Source organism: Excalfactoria chinensis, chromosome 4, assembly GCF_039878825.1.
Source record: "Excalfactoria chinensis isolate bCotChi1 chromosome 4, bCotChi1.hap2, whole genome shotgun sequence".
Lineage (NCBI taxonomy): Eukaryota > Metazoa > Chordata > Aves > Galliformes > Phasianidae > Excalfactoria > Excalfactoria chinensis.
In genome coordinates, this window is record NC_092828.1 from 68,447,141 (window position 1) to 68,468,187 (window position 21,047).

The following is a 21,047-nucleotide window of genomic DNA, read 5'->3' on the forward strand; positions in this document are numbered from 1 at the left end:
CATCAGAAACAAGAAGATCTCAGTACCTACCAGCACCCAATTCATTCTGCTATGCCTAAAACCAGACAGATACAACATTTCCCTTCTGAATCCTGCTCTTTCTAGAATTATGTTCTATTTTTCTAATCCTTCAGACCATTACTTCATATATAATTTCACTGTTTTCTTATATCTCACTGTTTTTTTTCCTCTCTGCTGCTTAAGTTTGGCTGTTATCCCTACTCCATGTCCAACTGCACGTACAGAAATATCAAGCTCTATTCTCTTGCTTACTCAAACCTCCATTATAGCACATATTGGGACTTTCACACACTGCTGCTCAGCATTGGATCGGGTGTTACTGAAAGGGCAAACAACTCTTTGCTGCTTCATATGGTGGATCTCAACACTGGTAGTCGATTTCCTTTCAGAAGCAGATCTGCCACAGGCTTCAAAAAGGAGATCTGCACATGTGGGCAGAGAAGAATATTGGTGTCAAGATCTACCCATGCAGATCTGAAGACAATTTCATTAGCTAGGAAGTCAGTCAAATAGAGGTGTGAAAAGTTTTGACACAGACAATTTAACTTGGTTGGAAATTTTCACCATGAAGAGCAAGGTGGTCTGCAGCCTAGAAAACCTATTTACCAAGAGGGTCATTTCATTCTTTATGTAGTGTTTCACATTTAAACGCTCAGTGCCCATTGGAGAGAAATATCCATATTCATCTAAGGATCTCAGCTGCCACCACTGGGCACTTCTCAAGTTTAGTCTGAGACTGTTCCTAACCTAAAGAGATGAAACATAAGCTGACTGCAGTGCCCTATAAAAGCTGGATCTTAATCATGATACTACAGCCATTTTGCCAATGGTGACATTGCTCCCCATCAGAGAAAGTACATGCTAACACTAAGAATTGAGAAATATCCTGATTGGAGGCATCACGTCTACATCCTTTCCACCATGCTGTGGAACATTCACTCCAGCAGGGGACTCCACTTGATCAGCAGAAGGTAGCAGCAAGTCACTGATATATAATTAACATGCAACAGTGAATAATTAGTCAGCATCTGACCAATAACCGTGACATTCAGCTGCCTTTGCCTGTCTCAGAACACAGAAACATTTGCAACTCCCACAGACAGCTATTAATTCAAATATACCCTACTTCCCCCAGCAAGTGCAAAACACAGGCCAAAGGGAGCATCCCAATCTGTTGCACAGTGCAGTATGAAGTAACAACATTTCCATACACTCCAGCATGCACAGCATGCTGGAAATTAGACCCAAACCCTACCTTTGCAGACAGCAAGTCACAAACATTCTACTCGAATATTACAAAATGCACCCAAATACAGAGTCGTCTTAATTGTTAAATGATTCCCGTTAGTTTGTACACGGTGACTTTGATTTTAGAACATGATGCAGCTATACAGTAGAAACTTCAGAGTTATGACTGACTGAGGTACGGCTGCTTAAGGAGTAAGCTTTCAAATCCATTGCTTAATTGCTCCCTGTACATTAACTTATTAACAGAGGCCTGTTTATTGACTCTGCTTCGTGCCAAGTGCTTACAACAGCTACTCTAGGGTCTCTAGTGGAATCTCTCCATACACATACCGCAGGTAACAATTCCTGCTGATGCAGCATCATGCTGTTCCTCCAGCTGTTCTGATGCCAGCCAGAGAAATAGGGTCAGCACTGGTATCTTCTTTGTTTCCCAATGCTTGGCTTGCATCCTCCTTCCCTCTAGAGAGAGCACTGATCACAAAAGCACTTTATTTTTATTACTCCTGTTAAGTTCTTTTGCTCTTCAGCAAAGGCTGCTCAGCCTAGCAAAACCCAGAGTGCAGGTACTCCAATGGAAGCAGTATTTTGATTTGAGAAACACGTCTCCTACCTTTGCTTCTGCTGCTTTTATATTTCCTCACCCAAAATTCCACAACGAGTGTAACTCACACAACGCTTCTAAGAGCAAAGATTTTTCACCGCTATGCCTCAAACGTTAAGCCTCAAACAGCAGCAGGCAGAAGGAAATTGCTTGCTAGGTAGACTGCAGTCCTGCTCATTGACTTGTGCAATTATTCAAGAATGCCCTTGCTCTGAGCATGTGGGTATGTGTCTTGATTCACTAGCTGTCAGAGACAATCCTGTTTCACGTCCCCTAAAAACATTACTAGATTTTGATTATGGAAGGTCAAGGATGGCTTTTCCATTCCAATATTGAGACCTGAGGGGGGAAAAAAGAGAAAAAAGGTACTCATCACCTTTTATCTCCACTTGAAAAATCAAATTGCCTGAAGTGATGGAAGCTACAGACAGCAGTACGTACAAGAACGCTGCCATGCAAATAGGTTCCTAATACTACAGTGTGTAGATTAAGTCCCCTCAGAAGTATTTCTACAGAACAAAGCAATGCTCAGGCAGCCAATTCTAAGCCAATATCGATTTGCCAGTGCAATTTTCAATGTGCATTGTTACTGACCTAGCATATTGGAGACTTAAATTAATCCTTAATGCTCCAATACATTCCAAAACAAAACAAAACAAACCTTCCCCAATATTTGATTTGCTTTTGAAGGTAAGAATGTCAAGAGACATAATTAGCTCTAGCTGCAGGCTCCAAATCTTTGCCTGGCACCACTGTCAATAAAACACATCCTCGGTCAGTGTGAAATTGGTATAGTTACACTGGATCTGCTACATGCAGCTGCAGTGTATCACACCAACTGAGGATCCAAGTACACATGCATAAGTGAAGGAAGCATATGTTTTCACCTGGATTAATAATGCTGCAGAACACAGAGCATCTCAAGCTGAGTAAAACAAATGACAAGTTCAATAAGAAATACATTCTTCTAATTGAGTTTAGGGCACTAAATAACTGCTGTCTTCTAACATGGAATCAGATTCATTGAGGATATCTCTACATTAATTAGGAGCAAGACTGTCACATGGTAATGGGAGGATGGTTGGACAAGATGATCTTATAGGTCCTTTCCAACCTTGTGATTCTATGACTCTCTGGATTTTAATGGAATAAAGTTATGTCTGTGGCTTCTCTAGGATATTAAAGTCAATTTATCTGAGGAAGACACGTAACAGCTGGATTTTTCTTTCTGGAGGAATTGGAAGAACAGTTCATTGAGGAAGGTAAGCAAGTTAGCATTCAGAACAAGGTCTTATCTTCTAAGGCACAGATTTCGATATTCTGAAAGCCTCAATCAGCAAGATGGAATTACAGAAATCCAACAGGCTGATGGAACAACAAGTCCTACTGCCATCGTGGTAGAGCGGTGCTCCACGTGGCAGTGAGCACGATGCACAGACAGGATTTAGATACAGTACGCAGCCAAAGCATTTTTCAGCTACAAGCTCCCAGTCATGCTGACCTCAAACCATTTGGCCACACAGAAATATACTTGCCAGCACAGTATTAGACAACTATTGTTTCACATCTTGTGTTGCTCAACAAGAGAACTTAAATCTGAATGAAAGGTTTTTAGCTGTCTTAGTCCAAATAAAGATTGCCAAACCCCATTTAGCATTTAGAAAGCAAATATCCAAGTATCTATCACTGAAGAAGTGACAGGACATGACAGCTCACAAGTGTGGCAAGCAGTTCAACAAACAGACACCAGCAAGCTACAACAGCTAAAGGTTTCCATCTGCTCCCACCTGTGGGGCCTCATTGGACTGATCCTCACTAAAAACCACAGGAGAGCATTGTGGTGTTACATTATCTTGCTCAATCTTGCTAAGCATTTTAGTAACTAAATCATTCACACACGTTATGAAAATTCAGACCCTCTCCCATAAGGTGAAGAAGGAGTAATTCTTTTTAAAATAGAAGTTTTGCATTTTTGAATGGAACATAGAAGATTTCCCTTGAAGCTCTAGTCCATTCTACTCCAGGCTGATGAGAGCAGACAACTCAGTTCCTCACTGCTTCCAAATGTCCCCTTAATTACTCTAGCTCCAAACCTCAGGGTGAAGCAGATAGGACCTTCTTACTGGCCCTGCCAGGCAGGGGGGTTGGAGCTTCATGATCCTTGAGGTCCCTTCCAACCTGAGTCACTCTGTGATTCTGTGACTAGCACACATTCTCTACCTAGCCTGCCAAGTACAAATGTCTTTTTCCACCTTCCACAGCAGCTGCAACACAGAATGCTTCTTCAGTCACTACTACACTGAAAATCATGAAGTTGTTTCATAGTATGGGTCTGCATGTGATCTTTTCAAAGGTGTTTTAAACGAGCAACACAACTGCAGAAGTGATTTCACTGCCTAGTATAGTGCAGTTAGAGTGGTAACACAAGAAACACACTAGCTGGTGTTTTTATACAAATGGGATTTTAATTCTGTCCACGTGCTTTCTGCACAGCAGAAAGGTGCCATACCAAAAAGAAAAAGTGCTCCACACAAAGTTAGTGATGCTTAATGCTTCAGGAAGTCCATCATTTTATGGTAAAGATGACGATGTAAGGTATTGTTATAGATGTTATTATCCTGGTTTGGATCAGTCTCCATCAGGTACAACTCTCCTGCATGGACATCCTCAAAGTTAGCACTGAAGTTCTCAGGATTAAACTGAACCCATACGGTATATCTGTAGTCAACTGTACGCATGGAATAGCCCATGATTCTGATGTCTTTTAGCTTTGGCTTGTCAGAGTCCCACTGCGGAGTATCTGCAGGCCGGGGATATTGGCTGAATGCAATAGGTTCTTCACTGTAACACCTGTTAGTGTCATTACAACCATCCTCCTTCTTTGGTACCTTCTGTTCAGAGGACTTAAAATACCGGACAATGCTTGCCCCCTCAGTGCACAGTGCAACGTGAAACGAAGTCTCTGGGCACGCAGGAGGAACCTGCAGGCCAGCAAGTTCAGCAAGTGTTGAAAACAGAGAGACGAGCTCTACCATTTTTTTGCTTTGTCCTGGAAGAAACACCAAAATACACATTACTGAACATGATGATTTATCTGAAATTGGTACATATCTGGAACTTACGTAATTAAATTGGTATTTTATTGCTAGTGCTCTGTAGTAGATTTGTGGAGCAACATAACCAAGGTGTGGCAGTTTGCTCTGAGGATGCTAGGCTACAGATACCTGAATGAGAAGAAACTTTTGCACTTACAGTTCTCAAATGTGCAAATTCTTCAAGACAATGATATTCATTGCTTTGAGAAAAGGACTTCAGAAAGACAAAGCAATTACAGTGTCAATTGTTTCATATGACTGCTTTTATCAAAACAGTTCCTAACGTGCTACATAGAGAACGCTTATTTATTACTGTTTCAAAGCAGCTGCCACTACAAAAGGGAGGCCAAGTATTGTTTCATTCTTGTGTAGCATAGATGCCTAAATTACCTGCTGTATTAACGCAGGCACCGACTGCTAAGGTGTAGCTAACCATAGTAAAAGTCTGTGTCCACACAAGGAACATTCCCTTCACGATTTTGTTCCCTATTAGCACAGACGCACACTCAATAACACTGAGAAGCTGCTCATATGTGAAGCAACATTGCATCATTACTTGTTTTTTAAATATATTTGGTGCAAACAAGCAGAGCCAAAAATTTACCTTGTGGTACCAAGCCTAAAATATGGCTGAATGGATCGAGGTAGGGGAAAACTCTCCCTCCTTGACTAGCAGATGAAGTCGTCATTCCTGGTACATAAAACATCAGTGGCACTTGGGTAGCAACGTCAAAATTGCTGTATTTTGCCCATTCACCATGTTCTCCCAGGGACCATCCTAGATGACAGAGAGTGTAATTCACAACAGATACAGATTTGTAATTTAGAAGTCATTTCTTTTTCGCTGTAAAGTGACTTTGGCTGTTGAGGCCATTACTCTTATCAAGGTTATATTAAAATGCAAATAACCTATCTATGTTTAAACATAACAAGATTTTTCTAATAGGAAAACTATTTCAACAGCCATGTAAATCTTGCAACTTGATATACTCACCTCAAGGGAACAATTTCACCTGTCCCTATTTCCATTACCCTAGATAAGAATTAGGATATCAGTATTAAAGCATCGTAAGAGAGGAGCTGGGGTTGGTCATTGCACCTGCAACAATCTCCACACTGAATCAATAAAACACTAAGTTTTGTGCAGCTGCCAGCTCTCCAATACTCCTGTTAAGCGGTAACTGAATATCCCTTAGAGCAAAGACTACTATCTAAGTCAGACTGCCATATCAGGATGTTACTCCGAATGAAACAACAGAGGTCAAATCTCTTTAGCTTTCTTCTTCCTCTAGGAAAAGATACCAGCATGACTTCCTTCCCGGGCAAACTGATCACTAACTTCACTATTAGCAACATTTTTTGTCTCACTTTGCTGCCATGGTACTGGAAACACCACCTGTTTACAGTTAACCACAGACTGAGATGCAGACTGGCAAGTCAGGAGGTACATCTAGAGCTTCTTTTGTACAAAAAGTATTAATTCTATTACTCTTTAACTTTCCTTTTTTTAACACAGACGTACTCACGAACGTCAATCTGAATTAACCAAACACGCAACTTTAAACTGTTTTAGTTAAGTTGCATCCTGCTTTAAGTCAGCTAAGCCACTCCCCAACTAAGAGGACCACAGGAAGATTATCTTAATGGATATTAGAATACTGAAGCAATTACAAGCAGCAATGGCGTGCCAAAAAAAAACCAAACAAAAAGCAAAAAAACCCCAACAATTTAGTGGTTAATGAGAAAGCTTGCTCACTGTAGTAGATGCCCTCTACAAATGGCAAAGAGGGCTATTAGTCATAGCCAACCTTCAACCTGATTAAGACAGAGGTGCCTGCAGAGGAACAGAATCACAGCCAAAGAACTCCATGTCAGTCCATTAAGCAGGGACAGACTAGCCAGATGTACAAGGTACAGCAGCTCTGCTGTACTAATGTACAAACACACTCTCGATTAACACTCCAGCACTGAGTTGCGCAATTAAGAATTTACTAGCAGTGAACTGGAAGAAGATTTAGACACTTACCATGATCAGCAGTAAAAACTACTATTGTGCTATTTGAGAGTCCTACATCATCTAAAGCATTCAAGAGCAGGCCGACCTGCGTATCCAGGTAAGAAACTGCTGCATAGTAGCTCTGACGAATCAGCCTCTGCAAGTAAAGAAAAGGAAGGAAGAAAAAAGATGAATACCTCGGAATATCTAAAAGTAGCCTTTTTCTCCCTTGCATTTGCATTTTAATAAATTAATGAAGTTTGACTTCACTGTATTGAGAGCTTACCTGGAAGTCATCTGGAAGTGGTCCGTAAGGGAAAGTAACATTTAATGCTTTCACATCATCCCTCTGTCTGATATCCATCCAGGGGTTGTATGCCACAGGAGGCAGTTTCTCAGGCACCCAGGGATCTGGGGCTAATGTGATGTTTTCCAGGGGGTACAACTTCAGGAATTCCTTTGCAACGCAAACACACAAAGACTGTCCTCACCTCTAAGGTCTACTGTAAAGTTGCATTGCAAAGCATTAACCATTTCTCCTTGCATGACCCTTCCTTAATATTCTTACAGTTAGTTTATAAGACTTCACCCACCCCCAAGTGTAAAAAGGCAATATTGCTATGTTACTTAATCCCAACAAACTTCCCAAAAATTCTGAGTTAGTAACTGGTATCATATCTTTTCAGTAGTCTCCCAAGTCTCAAAATCACACTGAAATATAAGGTCCAACATTGCTACCTCTGATATGAGTAGGACTTCCACTACTGGCTCATATGGAGAAGCGAGAAGGCCTTACTACATCATGCTCCATCATGACAAACAGTATCTCCACGCAATAACTGTCACACCATTAAGCTAATAAGCATACAAATTTTATCCGACAGGTCACAACTCTCTCATTAAACATCCTGAAATTCAATACAGACAGCTGCTAAAATTACACCGAGTAAAGGCTGTTTTTCAGTTGTCTTCCTCGAAAAAAAAAATAGTAACAAAGCATCAGTGAAACAGTTTTGATATGAAAAAACACTTTTCTAAGTTCCTTTGACCATAGGCTTCAGGTTTCTCACCTGTGGGTACCTCAAAGGGATATGTGGCTTATGGTAACCAACAGCCAGGAAGAATTTCTGCTTCTTGGTTTTCATAACATTCAGTAAGCGTATGGCCTCTTCAGTGGATTGAATATCAGGCAGAGTACCACCAGGCATTTCTGTCACATCTACTGGGCACACCAAGTTAGCATGAAGTCTTCCATCTTTTCCCCTGCAGGTCTTTTTTTAAATAATAATAACAAAAAGTTGTGTAACTTAACTTCTGTACAAGCAAAGAAATGATCTTTAGTTCTGTAATTATCAAATAAACTCATTACTCAACCCTTTAGCCAATAAATGGTTCTGCGGATCGTACACAAAAATGAATTTTACAACTTCTATGAACACTGAAAGCACCAACTAGCTTGATGACTGAGGCAGAAAGTTTCAGGGGCTGATGAATGCATAACATACACAATAATTTTCATGTCTGAAGAAAAGCAGAATCTTTTCTAAAGGTGGCCAAAAGATGAAAAGCAGTAACACAGATAAATACACAGCTTCTATAATGAATAGAGACTCTGACCTATTAACAAGAAGGTACAACTTGGTTATGCTATACACATGTGTTTATTCATTCTTCTGATCCCATAGCTGCCTGAAAGCTACTACTGATTCATTAATTTCTGAGCAAGTGCCAGCCATTTATGGTCAGTGAAGAAAGATAAATTTGCCTAAATGGTTGCCAAGGAAAGGCAGCCTCAGCAGGTTGCTTGGGCGAGCTGTTAAATGAACATAAAGAGAAATACGTCATGGGTGCAAACGCTGTTGTTAAAACTGGTATTTTTCAGCAGTAAATGCAAGAGCAAAGTATCACCAAGGCTGTCTGTACCCTCATGGCTGGATCTCCTAGCTCTGACATTTACAGACTCCAGCACAAAGTGTTATTGTAGTATATGCATAAGTATAAAATAGATTCTTTTAGGCCATGTTTAAGAGTAACAAACAGTCTGGAAAACCAAAGTTCCACATTATTTAAGGTCTAATTCAATTACAAGTTCCCCTCCCAGCTCTATATCAAATTGATATAAACTCACCAAACCTACGACAATGTTTTGTAACTGAATAGAGTAAGACTAGCATGAAAGCTGACAACTGGACTTTTCAGATAAAGAATTTAATGACCTAGACACATGGTTAAGATCGCTTTATCTTGAATTCATCTTTGTATCTCAGTAACATTATCAAATTCTAATTTCTAAATACTTCAGTTCAGAATGGGCTCATGAATTAACATGACACACCTTACCACGGAGTACAGAACACCCTTGGAAGATTTAGCAGCAGTATTAAACTGGAGTAGTTATTTCCATGTCCAATGTTACAGTCTCAAAAGCCAGACCACAGGCTTACGCTAGGCACAAATAACTTTGTTATACCAGAAAACCATTCTTTGTTAGCATCCCACAAATGACCTTTACCTTATCATTTTCATATTTTTCAGTAGAAGGATGAAAGGGTGGAATGGACCAGCTGTATGGATAGTCATCGCTGTGATTGGATGAAACTCCTGACAAAGTTAAAGATATAAAAGTATTCTAGTAATTCACTAAATCAGGAAGCTCCAATACAAACATGAATTGCTTTCAAAATATATGTATATTCGTAATTTCACTTTCTAAATGTAGGCCATTTTCCCTGAAATACACCTGTTATTGAGGAAAGACATTTGAAGTTTTCAAAGAACCTTACTTTAGAAGCAGAAAAAGCAGAACTAATGAATATATACATTCCTATTCAGATTAATCATCAACTGAACATCTGTATACCCACGTAACTTTAGCTGTGGGGTAAAGACTTACTAGAGCAAGAATCACCTATGTGATTCTAATCACTATTTTTCATCTCAGTGTTATTACTTTTTAACTAAAGAACCAATTTCCTATTTAACCAGTAACATCAGCCATACGGTCTATATCCCCTGATTCAGACAGCCTACTGTGAAACACAGAGTCTGTGTGAGCAAAGCTAAGACGATGAGGCTGTTCACCTTTTGTAAACGCCTCATTTCAGGACAGGTTTTGAAAATGGCAGATATTTGTTCTCATAACCCCCAGTTAGTATGTGAAAATATGTATTAGATAACATTCATCTAATAAACCTAATAAATAATGAATATAAGACCACCTATAAATGATAATCTATAATCACTGTACAGTCTGCCTCACAATAATGATACAAGTTATCCATGTAGATAAAAATCATGTTGTTCATGCACACAAATTCTCATAAACTGACCTCATATATAGAGTATATTATGTAGATGACAACTCAAACCTTACCAGGATGAAAAACTTTCCCCACAGACATAGTCATGTAGCCATTCTCTTTGAAATACTGGGGCATTGTGGAATAGTTTCCTGCATGCACTCTCCAGTAGGAGTAGAAGTCATACAGCCGGGTAGTATCAGGTCTGCGTCCAGTAAGGAATGACACTCTACTTGGTGCACACACAGCTTGCTGGGGAGAGAGCCAGACAAAAGGAAAATCAGTTCCGAACGTAATACAAAGCACACCTAGCAACTGCAGCCTACCAACTTCAGAATGGCTGGACTAAACATCCAGGGGCTCAGAACTGCAGTGAAAGTGATATAGTTCAAGCTGGGCTGAACAGCATCCTTATCAGAAACACAGATTCCCAACCAGAAAATAACATCATGATATACCTTTACCTACCTATCATTATCCTTTGATAACCAATTCCTATACACTGAAGTCCACACATTGCATTTCAGCACAACCATTCTTTTCTAATATAATCTACTGTTATAATGCCAGTACTTGCTTTGCAGAGAGAAAACATTTTCATCTGTATCTCACCTGTGCATATGCATTGCTGAACACAATACTTTGAGAAGCAAGTTGATCGATGTTTGGAGATTTCACAAGGTTATCGCCGTAACAACCCAAAACAGGACGCAGGTCATCCACAACTATAAACAGGACATTCATGCCATCTAAGAGAAAATAGAATAAGAATACACTAACTTGAGCTTCGGCAAGTAAAAGATATTTTATGCAGACTTAATATGTCCCAGAGTTTTTCTGGAAAATTTAACCTGGAAGAATACTTAAGAGAAATAAAATAAGCCAGCATGAATATCTAGTATCTTTATAAGGAAATGTAAATACTGGGATTCGATCCCTCAACCAACGCAGATGAATTCAAAGGTTCTCTTTTCACTTGGCCTAGGCAGAACAACTGTATTTTCACTTCCCTTTTTCACAGAATCACAGAACCAGTAAAGCTGGAAAAGACCTGTAAGATCATCTTGTCCAATCATCAACCCTTCCCCACCACGTCCCTCAGTTCCTCATCTCCACAGTTCTTTAACATCTTGAAGGACAGCGATTCCATCACCTCCATGGGCAGCCTCTTTACTCTTTCTAACAATAAACCTTTCCTAACATCCAACCTGAACCTCCCCTGGTGCAATTACAATCCATCACCTCTAGTCCTATCGCTATTACCTGGGAGCAGAGGCCAAGCCCCCATCTCAACACAACCTCCATTCAGGCAGCTGTGGAGAACAGTGAGTCTTCCCCTGCGCATCCTCTACTCCAGACTGACCCATCCCATCTGCTCCCCATCAGACTTGTGCTCCAGAGCCCTCACAGCTCCATTGCCCCATCCCTGCACACCTTCCATATCTGTATTGTAGTGAAGGGCCCAACAGTGCACTGAGCTGTGACCTCACCAGTGCCGGGCATAGAAGGATGATCGCCTCCTGCTCCTGCTGGCTGCACTACTGCTGACAGAAGCCAGGATGCCGTTCTTGGCTTTTTTGACCTCCTTGTTTCTCTCTACAGTATTTTCTTCAGCTACCTCCACTTCTGAACAGAAATAAATAAATAAATAAATAAATAAATAAACCAAAAAGCTGCAAAGCCATTTACAGTTGACTCCTTCTGAACTTTACAGCCTACAAGCTATGTGACCTGGCACGGCGCCTTAACCCAGGCCCCGGAAAGCTCAGCCCGACTCGGCCCTCTCATTCTGCTGCCGTGGAGGACGAGACCCACCCAGGCCCCGCCGCACCTCCGGGCCCCGTCGTACTGTAAGTGCGGAGCCTGGAGGCCGCCGCTGCCGGGGAGAAGAGTGCGAAGACTCCGCACAAAGCCGCCAGCAAACAGAGGAACACTCGGTCGGCGTCCGCCATCTCGCAGTGCCGCGGTGGGGCGGGGACAGGGGCGGGCGATCCCGGCGGAGCTCTGACTCCTGGGTCAGTCCCCGTGCTGTTATCCCGCATGATGGCGCCGTTGCCCCGCGCAGGACACGAGCCGGGGGCGGTTCGCCGTGGGAGGGTTCTGGGCGGTGGGAGGCTGAGAAGGAACAGCGGAGAGAGTAGCGAGCCGGTATGCAGGTAGGGCCAGGCTGGAAGTGGTTCTGGGCAGCCTGCTCTGGTGGTTGGTGACCCTGCCTGTGCCAGGGCAGTAGATTTATTAGGCGTAATTAATTCACAGCAGGTCCAAACAGCAAAAAGCACACAAAAAAAACCTCGATACCTTCTCAAGGTATTGAACATACTGTGCATGTCCAGATCAATTGTGGAACACATACTGTGCATGTCCATACATGGAACACCCTTCAAGAGCCTGTGTCTTGCTGGATTTGTTGGATCTCCTTCACACTTGTGGTACAGATGGCTTGCACAATACCTCCAGTACACGGCACAGCAAAATTAACATCAATACGCAAGTTCTCTATGCATGTACAAGTGATATGTGCCATCCATATCAGAATTTAGTATTTTCATATGCTTGTAAACAATACTGAATGCCTTCTAGTTTCCTATAAGCAGTTTCCTTTGCCAACTCAGTAGGTGAATGGGATAAGGAATAACCTGTTTCTCTGCTCTATACATACACATTCCTGAACCCATATGCAATAGATGGGCTTCTCATAAACTTTTGATCTCACCAGAGGGAATTAGCTAAAATGATCTGTCACAATCCTATTCTATAGGATGTGTAGCTGAAAAACCTGATGTGTTACATATTAGTATGCACGAACATTTTCAATAACATGAACTTTCTCTAAAATTACAGTAATGTGTATTTTTATTCCTTTCTAGAGACATTAAATATGCCTAAAGCACATGAGGAATCCTGTTACTACAAATTCAGTTACTGCGAAGCACGTAGCGTTTAACCAGCTCATTCAGTTAATTTGATGCATATTTTGGAATTAATTTTGTATGTTAGCATATCTCACAGGTTTCTCTTCTAGCAAAAATGAGCTGCTAGAAACATTGAACAGTGCATCCCTAAGTGAGACTTCTTCATTTGGAGACTTTTAATGGAAAAAGCCAAGGAAATTTTCTGCTGTTTTACATGGGTTTAATTACCATAAAACTTACCTCTCTCAAATGCAAATATGTTAAGTGGCACTTGATAAGGTTTTCCTGGTTCGCCTGATACACATACTCAGCAATCATCTTAAGTTGAGTCCACTATAGAACAAATTGCACAGGAATTCTTTTCAAAGATTATACAAGCCTGATGCTAAAAAGTGAGCTGGAATTATTGCAGGCACTGAAATCAGAGCCCTAATAGTATGTCTTTGACAAACTGTTCCCACAGCTCAGATGTTCACTCCACCCTGGATGCAAGGTCATCTGAGCTGCCTGTGATTCAGTTCCTGAACTAATGCCACTGTATTGGCTGTGATGAGTCAGGACAATAATGAAAGGTTGAATCCCAACATTGCCTGAGCTAGACAACAATCTTCCTTACCCATTCTAGAAATTCTTGCTAAATCAGCCAAGATCTTCCACCTACTGCCACCACCACTGAGTATCAGATCTGGCACAGTCTAACAGTATGCTGAGATGTATACTGAGGGTCTGGGGGTGTGCAGTAGAGCTTGCACAAATATTAACAACACAGATGAGGCCATCATCACAACAGCTGAATATCTTAAAATCAGCCAATTCCTATGACAGACTCTATTTAAGACAGTACAAAATTAGCACAGCAATATTTTAGTAGCAAAGAAAATCCCATTAATGCAACTCCATAAGAAATGGCTGTATTATCAGACCCATAGCAGATCTTATAAGGTACTGTCTTCATGTCCGGGGATACCTTCTAGGAAAAATTCCACATGCACATTTCTTATTTGAAAGAGCATTTCCTCATTTTTGTTTGGAAATTGCATTTCTTTACAGTTATTGAGCCAAAATCCAACCAGATAACTCATGCTGACAATTCAGCATCTCAGGAATAGGTTTGTAAAGAAATACATGCAAGTATGAGAGGATTCACATTATTTTGTCATACAAAGTATGTGATCACTTTGGTTTTCTCTGCTGTTTACCTGTGCAGTAAATTGACTTTGATCCTCTTGCTGGACAGAGGGCAGCAACATGCCAAGGGTTAACTACCAAAGTGGGAATAAAAAAAACACTTTAAGACTTACAGGTTTTTACATTCTTCCTTTCCTCTGAAGAGGAACATAGAAGGTGCTCTTATTACCAAGTCAATATGGCCAGGAAAAATAATATATCCCAGGTGTGGAGCTTAGCCTTAGAAGGATGTCTTGGCTTCATGGAATATCGATTATTATTAATTTCTCATGCATTAAAGAAAACATTTGACTAATCAAGAAGCTTCAAAGTGGCAAAAGCCACTTATCTTTACAGTGATTTTTTAAAAGCACTGCTTTCCTTCTTGTTTTATGTACTAATCAACATTATTTCTGTAAAAGTTGGTACACAGCAAATGAGAAAGAGGCCTGGTAAAAATACTAATGCATACATTAATAAGTGCAGTCTTGTCTAGCCTCTACGGTGAGGAAGTGAAATCCAACAGCAGACATGGAGCTTCCTGAACCACTGAGACATAAAGTTGATGTCTCTAAATAATACTTTTGTTTCTGAACGATGTTGTAGGTGTACTTCCAGAACCAAATCAAACGTCCTTTAAGTCTTTTGTGAAGCTTAGCACCCAAGGGTAAGCCAAAAACAGTGTATCAAGCACATCTGCGTAGAGCTGGTTACAACTCATATAATAAATGATCAGATAGGACTGTGAACAAGTACACTGCAGCATAGCCCCTGAGAAATAACCTCTGTGCCCACTGGCACTGATATGTGCAGTTGCTTAAGTGACACAGTGAATGCAATAAAGAGAGAAAAGCCTGTATAAATGCCACCTAACGCTACAGATTTTTTTAGTGAGGGATTGATCTGTGATTTAAACATTTACAAACTTATTCACTTGCTATTCTGGAGTAAAGGTTGTTGCAAATGTTGGTTGTTTGGGTGATATTGTCAGTGTAACTACAAAATACAGTTGTTACAAAAATCTGGCCTCTATTTCATGCTAACAGTGAAATCAAACCAACCCTCAACAGCTACTGTAAAAGGGAGGGAATAAGCTCATCAGTATTCAGGTACTGCTAACAGGGATCTGCAGCTCTTTTAAGCAGCTCTGTTTCAAACCTTACAATTAGCAAATTATGAGAAGTACGGGACTACTTCACTTAGACTAAGATGATATTTTGTACAGTGTCATTCTGCTTACAAAGCATAAGAGATTCCTGTAAAGATAAGGACCCTGCCTTCTGTCAGTGCATGTTATAAGGGGGAAAGCAGGAGGGGATGAGTGGGGTTCAGAGTATTCCAGAGTTGGTGTTATCCTCAGTACAGCTGCAGAATTGAATAGCTTGTGTCTGGTTACTAAAAGATTGAGTCAGCATTTCATTCTGTTATTAGTATGAGTGGAGACAAAACTCCAAACAAAACAGAAAAGAAAAAAAAATCAACAACAAAATCCACGATCAACCTTTACTCTGAAATATTCTAGCAGCAATAAGTTTTGGAAAACAGATTTGCTGGGAGGAGGTAATGGGAGTCTGTCTTGGGGCTGGTGTTCTTCAACATACTTTTCAGTGACACAGTCAGTAGGATCGAGTGCAACCTCAGCAAGTTTCCCGATGACACCAAGCTGAGTGGTGCAGTTGACACAATAGAAGGAAGGGATGTCATCCAGAGGGACCTGGACAAGCTTGAAAAGCGGGCACATGTGAGGTTAATGAGATACAAAAAGGCCAAGTGAAGGGTGTTGCACTTGGACTGGGGCAATTCCATATAGGGTACAGAGTGGGAGAAGAACTGAAGAGAAGCCCTGCGGAGAAGGACTTGGGGATCCTGGTGGACAAAAAACTAGAGCCAGAAACGTGTGTTCGCAGCCAACAGTATCCTGGGCTGCATCAGCAGAGAGGTGGCAGCAGGGAGGGAGAGGATTGTTCCCCTCTGCTCTGCCCTTGTGAGACCCCATCTGGAGTACTGCAGGATTACAGATCTGCACTGACGTTATCTGTGTTTAGAATTTGGGTGACTACTGCTTTTGGCAAGAAGAACGAAGTGTGAGCTTAAAATAAAACAGGAAAATCTGAGAGCTAACGTGCTAACTTGAGCAGACGAAGTTCAATTCTGATTAAAAAAAACCAAAACTCTGCAAGGCATGTGACAGGAATATCGATGAAGAAATCCAAGATAGTGGCACTGATCAAAAAGCTGTTAAAATAAGCAAAAATCAATTCTCACTTGTTTCTAGATTTTTAAAATTTTAGTTATTGTAGGAAATCTTATCTAAATACACACCACTCAAACTAAAGAAATCTAAACCCAGGTCAGATTGACCTGTGTTCTGCGGTTCATACAAAACAGACCTCAGCTTGGTTCTGTTAGAGGCAGTAACAATGCCATCACCATTGACTTTTGCCAGAGCCATATTGGGCTGCCTCTTCAATGCCCACAAAGCAGCTTCAGGGGTACATTATCAAGTACTATGTATATAAATCTCCAGTGCTGTAGCGACCTGACAAATTATTTGGTACAGTAGTTCTGCCACAAATTAGAAATGCAAGTAGAGAAATCCACACAGCTTCTATGACAATTGAGATGCCTCTGAAAGTCTCCACAATTCTGGTCACCCATTACAAGATAGCAGGGATTATCCATGGTACCCACAGCACTGATTTAGTATGAGCTCTCACATTGTTCTTACTCTTTTAAAGTCAGTAGCATTGCTATTGTCTTCCCAATAGGAAAAATACAGATAATTCAGTTTTCTGTTTTGCTGGAGCTTTCTGAAACAGCCCTTTTATTTTGGAGCTGAATATCTCCTCTTCCTGAAAAGGTCACTTATTTCCTGTTTCAGGAGAGATATTTCTGGAAGATTATGAATTCATAGCAGCCTGGTATCAAGTGCTGGATGCTATGTTTAATAGTACTGCCAGATTGCCAGGACAGTGGGTGATCTGATCCACCATCAAAACCTAATAAAGCTAAGAAGGCCTTGAAGGAAACACTGACTCTGAATAATTCACCATTACCATGAAACTGATAGTTCTTATTTGAGAAGAAGGATCCAACACCTCCTCTTCCATCTTTGCTTCAAAAACTCCTGAACATTCTGGGAAGGAAAGGAGTGACACAAAGCAGCACCATATATGAGTAACTTGTAAGCCATTGGCAGGTAGGACAAAGACTGCATCAGCAAAGTGGGATGGAGCACAGATTGCCTAAATTTTCTCCCTCTCAACAGGAAGACAAGTAATGAATGAGCAAAACAGATTAAGATGAAAAAGTGGGGTATCTGTAAGTAAAGTAGATACATCTTTTGCAGATGATTTCAAACCACTGCTTCAAATCCTGCTTGGGGCAAACAGCTGCACGATACATTTTCTAGCATCATACTGGCAGAATTGTTTCTGAAATTCATAGGTTTTTGGTGTATAATTTTCATCAAATCACAATCCCAATTGGCATTTATATAAACAGCAACTTGCTTAAGTAATATTTTACGAGTCAATAATAGTTTTGGGCTGCAGGACAGTGATTTAGAGGCACATTTGGTACACAAAAATAAAAAAAGCCTTTGCCCTTAAACTAATTTGCCAAATAAGACACAGAGATGATTTCAAACTTCAGTTTCAGAAGGCCTTAATCCCCAAACTAAGCAGCTGCATTTAATGCCAATCACGTCTTTGTAGGTATTAGATCATTGCTGTTTTTAATGGTGTAAAATTACAGGCTGGCCTAAAGATTTTCTAACAGATTGAGAGAGATTCTTTGCCAATTACCAGTCAATCTCCACTCTGTGAACAAATGTTAACACTGAGGCATACAGTAAAATCTGCAGAATTTCAAATGGGGATTTTCAAGCCCAGAGATATGTCTTTTTGTAGAAAATTCACTGTTCTGCCACAGACCAGGAATAATGATGCTGGAAACAGGTCATGGATATGCTGTTGTCCACTTAAGTGAATTATTACTGAGCTACTACCCTCACTTTAAATGTTGCTATATTCTAGTAATCTAACAGTGTCACTTGGAGACATTTGAAAAGCAAACAGGACACGTGAATCATCAGGTATGTTAGACAGGAGTCAAGGCTGTTACCAACAGAAAAGCAAGCTTGACAAATTACAAGGCTGATTCAGTTTATTTTCCATCACTTCACTTTGTTCAGCCAAGCACAGGCAACGTTCTGAGTTATGCTTTTCATACAGAACACAACTATAAGTAGATGGCTTACAGAAGAAGAAACGGCACTGATTATAAAGCAGACATTATATGTTGTCTTCTTGAGCTAATGTGAGGTACAGGAATGAAGACAAAATGTCTGTTTGGTCCCCAGCATAAACCATCTCAGGGGATTCAATTCCTACTGCTCAAGACACAATCAGTGGCAGACAGGAACTGGATAATGTGCTTTGTTTACCCCTCCCTCTACTTACTACCCTCCACCCCCAACACACACAAACACACTTCTTAAAATAAAATGTAAATTCAAGAGAAATGTAATTCTTGAAGTTCAGACACCTTGGCTGTTCTTTTCTGCCCAGCCCTTCTCCACATCACCCTCACAAGTATAGTATCTGGCCATGGCAATCAAGAAAGCTGAGACCACCAAAACATCTAAGAAAGACACTAAAATCCCCATTGCCACATTGTCTAACCAAAAATTTAGCTTGAGCTTTCCTGATGCAATATCGTCTGTGGAGGTTGGCTCTAATATTTCCTACATTTTACTGATTTTTATGTCTAGGTAACGCTTTTGCCCTGGGATTTCTGGAAGCAGATAAACAGCAGAGCTGGTGTTTGTATGCAGATCAGTAGCACCAGGCTCCTTGGTACCCATTTTATTTTTGACGACATTGAAGCAAACTATTTGACTGCTTCCCATTAACAGAAAACTTCCAAAAAGGAAAACTGGGTATCAAAATATCTTTATATTGGTGGATATGGGGCTATTTAAGTTCCTTTTGCAAAACAGCACCTTGAATGGCTCAGAGGTTTTATTAACTCACAGCAGAATTATTGCATGGATGATATAGCACTGGCATTATTAGTGTTACACTGCAGTGCCCAGTGAATGTATATTGACAAAAATATGTTTACAAACACTTAGCATGGATATATCACTTTTCCATTGCAATTGCAGTGTGTGTTCTCTTAGCCATCACAGCTTTTTGCCTTACATTTAATTTAAGCTTGCTAACAATGGAGCTTGTCACAGCTATTAGTTTCTCTGCATCATTTTAATCTGTAAAACACAGCCCATTGTATTGATCAGTATTAGAGGCTTACTGTGAGTGTAAATGACTATAAGCTTGTAGTGAGAGTTCTTTAGAAAGGGTGGCACACTGAAAAATTTAAGAACCTATATCTGAACAGTTCAATATTACCAAAATATTTGTATGTGTGTGTATTCTGCACAGTTACCTTAAATAGAGGGAACCAACATGAAGCAATTATTCTTCCTTCTGCAGAAGTGCTCAGGGCTCACTTGCCTCCAGGAACAAATTGTCGTAGCAGAAAAGCTGAAGTACCTCAGCAGAAAGAAAGGTGGGTGAGAGGTTCCAGGTAGGTCAAAGCTCTATCACAAGACAGACTCACAGTGCAATTCATCATGGAATCATAGAATCACCAAGGTTGGAAAAGACCTCCAAGATCATCTAGTCCACCTACCGCCAATATTGTCCCGACCTGCTATTTGATTTCATAACCCCTGCTACCGTTAAGACCATTGACTTGAGTTGGATTAGCACGTACCTTCCAGACAGCACCTGAACTTCATTAAAGATGAAATAATTGTTTCTCAGAGCAATTTGTTCCAGTAACTAATAAGGTGCGCTTACGGAAAAGATGAAGGCAGAAAAAAACCATTTTAATCTGAATTTATTTAGCTTAAGTTCTCAGCCTTCACTCTGGTTAAAGTTCTTCAGTACCTGCTGTTTTCTCTCCATGAAGGTACTTACACAACGTAAGCAATCTCAGTGTCGTTGAAATACTCGGTTCATTAGGACATCTCATTCCCTGTGCATCTAATCACTCTCGCAGCTCTTATCTGTGCAATTTTGAACTTCAACCTGATTCAGGGCCATTTAAACAGCTGTTGTGATCACATCCAACACAGAAATGAAAGTGGCTGCCAAGCTTTTGAGAGGAGTCTTTCCCTTCCTACGTTGCATTTGCATTTCCCCTTCTGTGCACACTGACATACACCTACAGCAATGAGGAAATGCATCGTACAGGCAGCTTCCACAGCAATAAGCCAGAGAAAACGCCTGAAATCATGCTCGCAGCTGAGGTGCTACTGAGAACAGCGTAGTTAAGGAGAATGCTGGCAAAAATCCTGCCTTCTCCTCGTCACTTCTGCGTTCCATGGGGCACACACAGCCCGAAGACAAATAACCGCAACGGCTGCCTGCTTTTCAGGCAACCGGCTGGGTGATGCCGTGTGAAACAATCCGTTTATTTTCCCGTCTTGAAATAATACTTTGTGGTAACTTATCCCAGTGATTACGCTGGAGATGAATTTAATCTACGAGGGCTCTAGACGGCAATTTCACCCCAAAACCCCAACCCCGCGCCTTACTCGCAGCTCAGGGTCCAGCTACAGGGCCGCTCGGCCTACGGCGCACGCGCTTCCGCTTGGCGCATGCGCAGCAGCACGCCGGTGGCCGCAGAGCGGACTGC

The 21,047-nt window shown here is 40.9% G+C and overlaps 1 protein-coding gene across 5 annotated transcripts; it reads right to left on the minus strand.

The window, feature by feature from the left end:
- Positions 1–4,320: 4,320 nt before the first annotated feature.
- Positions 4,321–19,901, minus strand: IDS (iduronate 2-sulfatase). 5 transcript variants are annotated; one of them, XM_072335602.1, is made up of 9 exons: positions 19,791–19,901; positions 10,873–11,009; positions 10,335–10,512; positions 9,474–9,562; positions 8,032–8,232; positions 7,248–7,418; positions 6,992–7,118; positions 5,570–5,743; positions 4,321–4,919 (listed from the first exon to the last, which is right to left on the minus strand). In XM_072335602.1, exons 2-9 carry the CDS (start codon positions 11,002–11,004, stop codon positions 4,417–4,419), a joined length of 1,575 nt encoding a protein of 524 aa, XP_072191703.1. In that variant the 5' UTR covers positions 11,005–11,009; positions 19,791–19,901; the 3' UTR covers positions 4,321–4,416. The 5 variants fall into 5 exon arrangements, with proteins under 5 accessions (XP_072191703.1, XP_072191700.1, XP_072191699.1 ...); XM_072335599.1 differs by lacking the exon at positions 19,791–19,901 and adding an exon at positions 12,110–12,337; XM_072335598.1 differs by lacking the exon at positions 19,791–19,901 and adding an exon at positions 12,092–12,337.
- Positions 19,902–21,047: the final 1,146 nt, after the last annotated feature.

Bases quoted from the DNA above. Each gene is read 5' to 3' on its own strand.
- IDS (XM_072335598.1), bottom strand. From the start codon at position 12,302: ATGCGGGATAACAGCACGGGGACTGACCCAGGAGTCAGAGCTCCGCCG. The intron at 10,513-10,872 runs GTGAGATACAGA...CTCTCTCCCCAG, and splicing joins TCAGCAATGCATATGCACAG to CAAGCTGTGTGTGCACCAAG. The intron at 9,563-10,334 runs GTAAGGTTTGAG...TAACTTTGTCAG, and splicing joins GGGGAAAGTTTTTCATCCTG to GAGTTTCATCCAATCACAGC.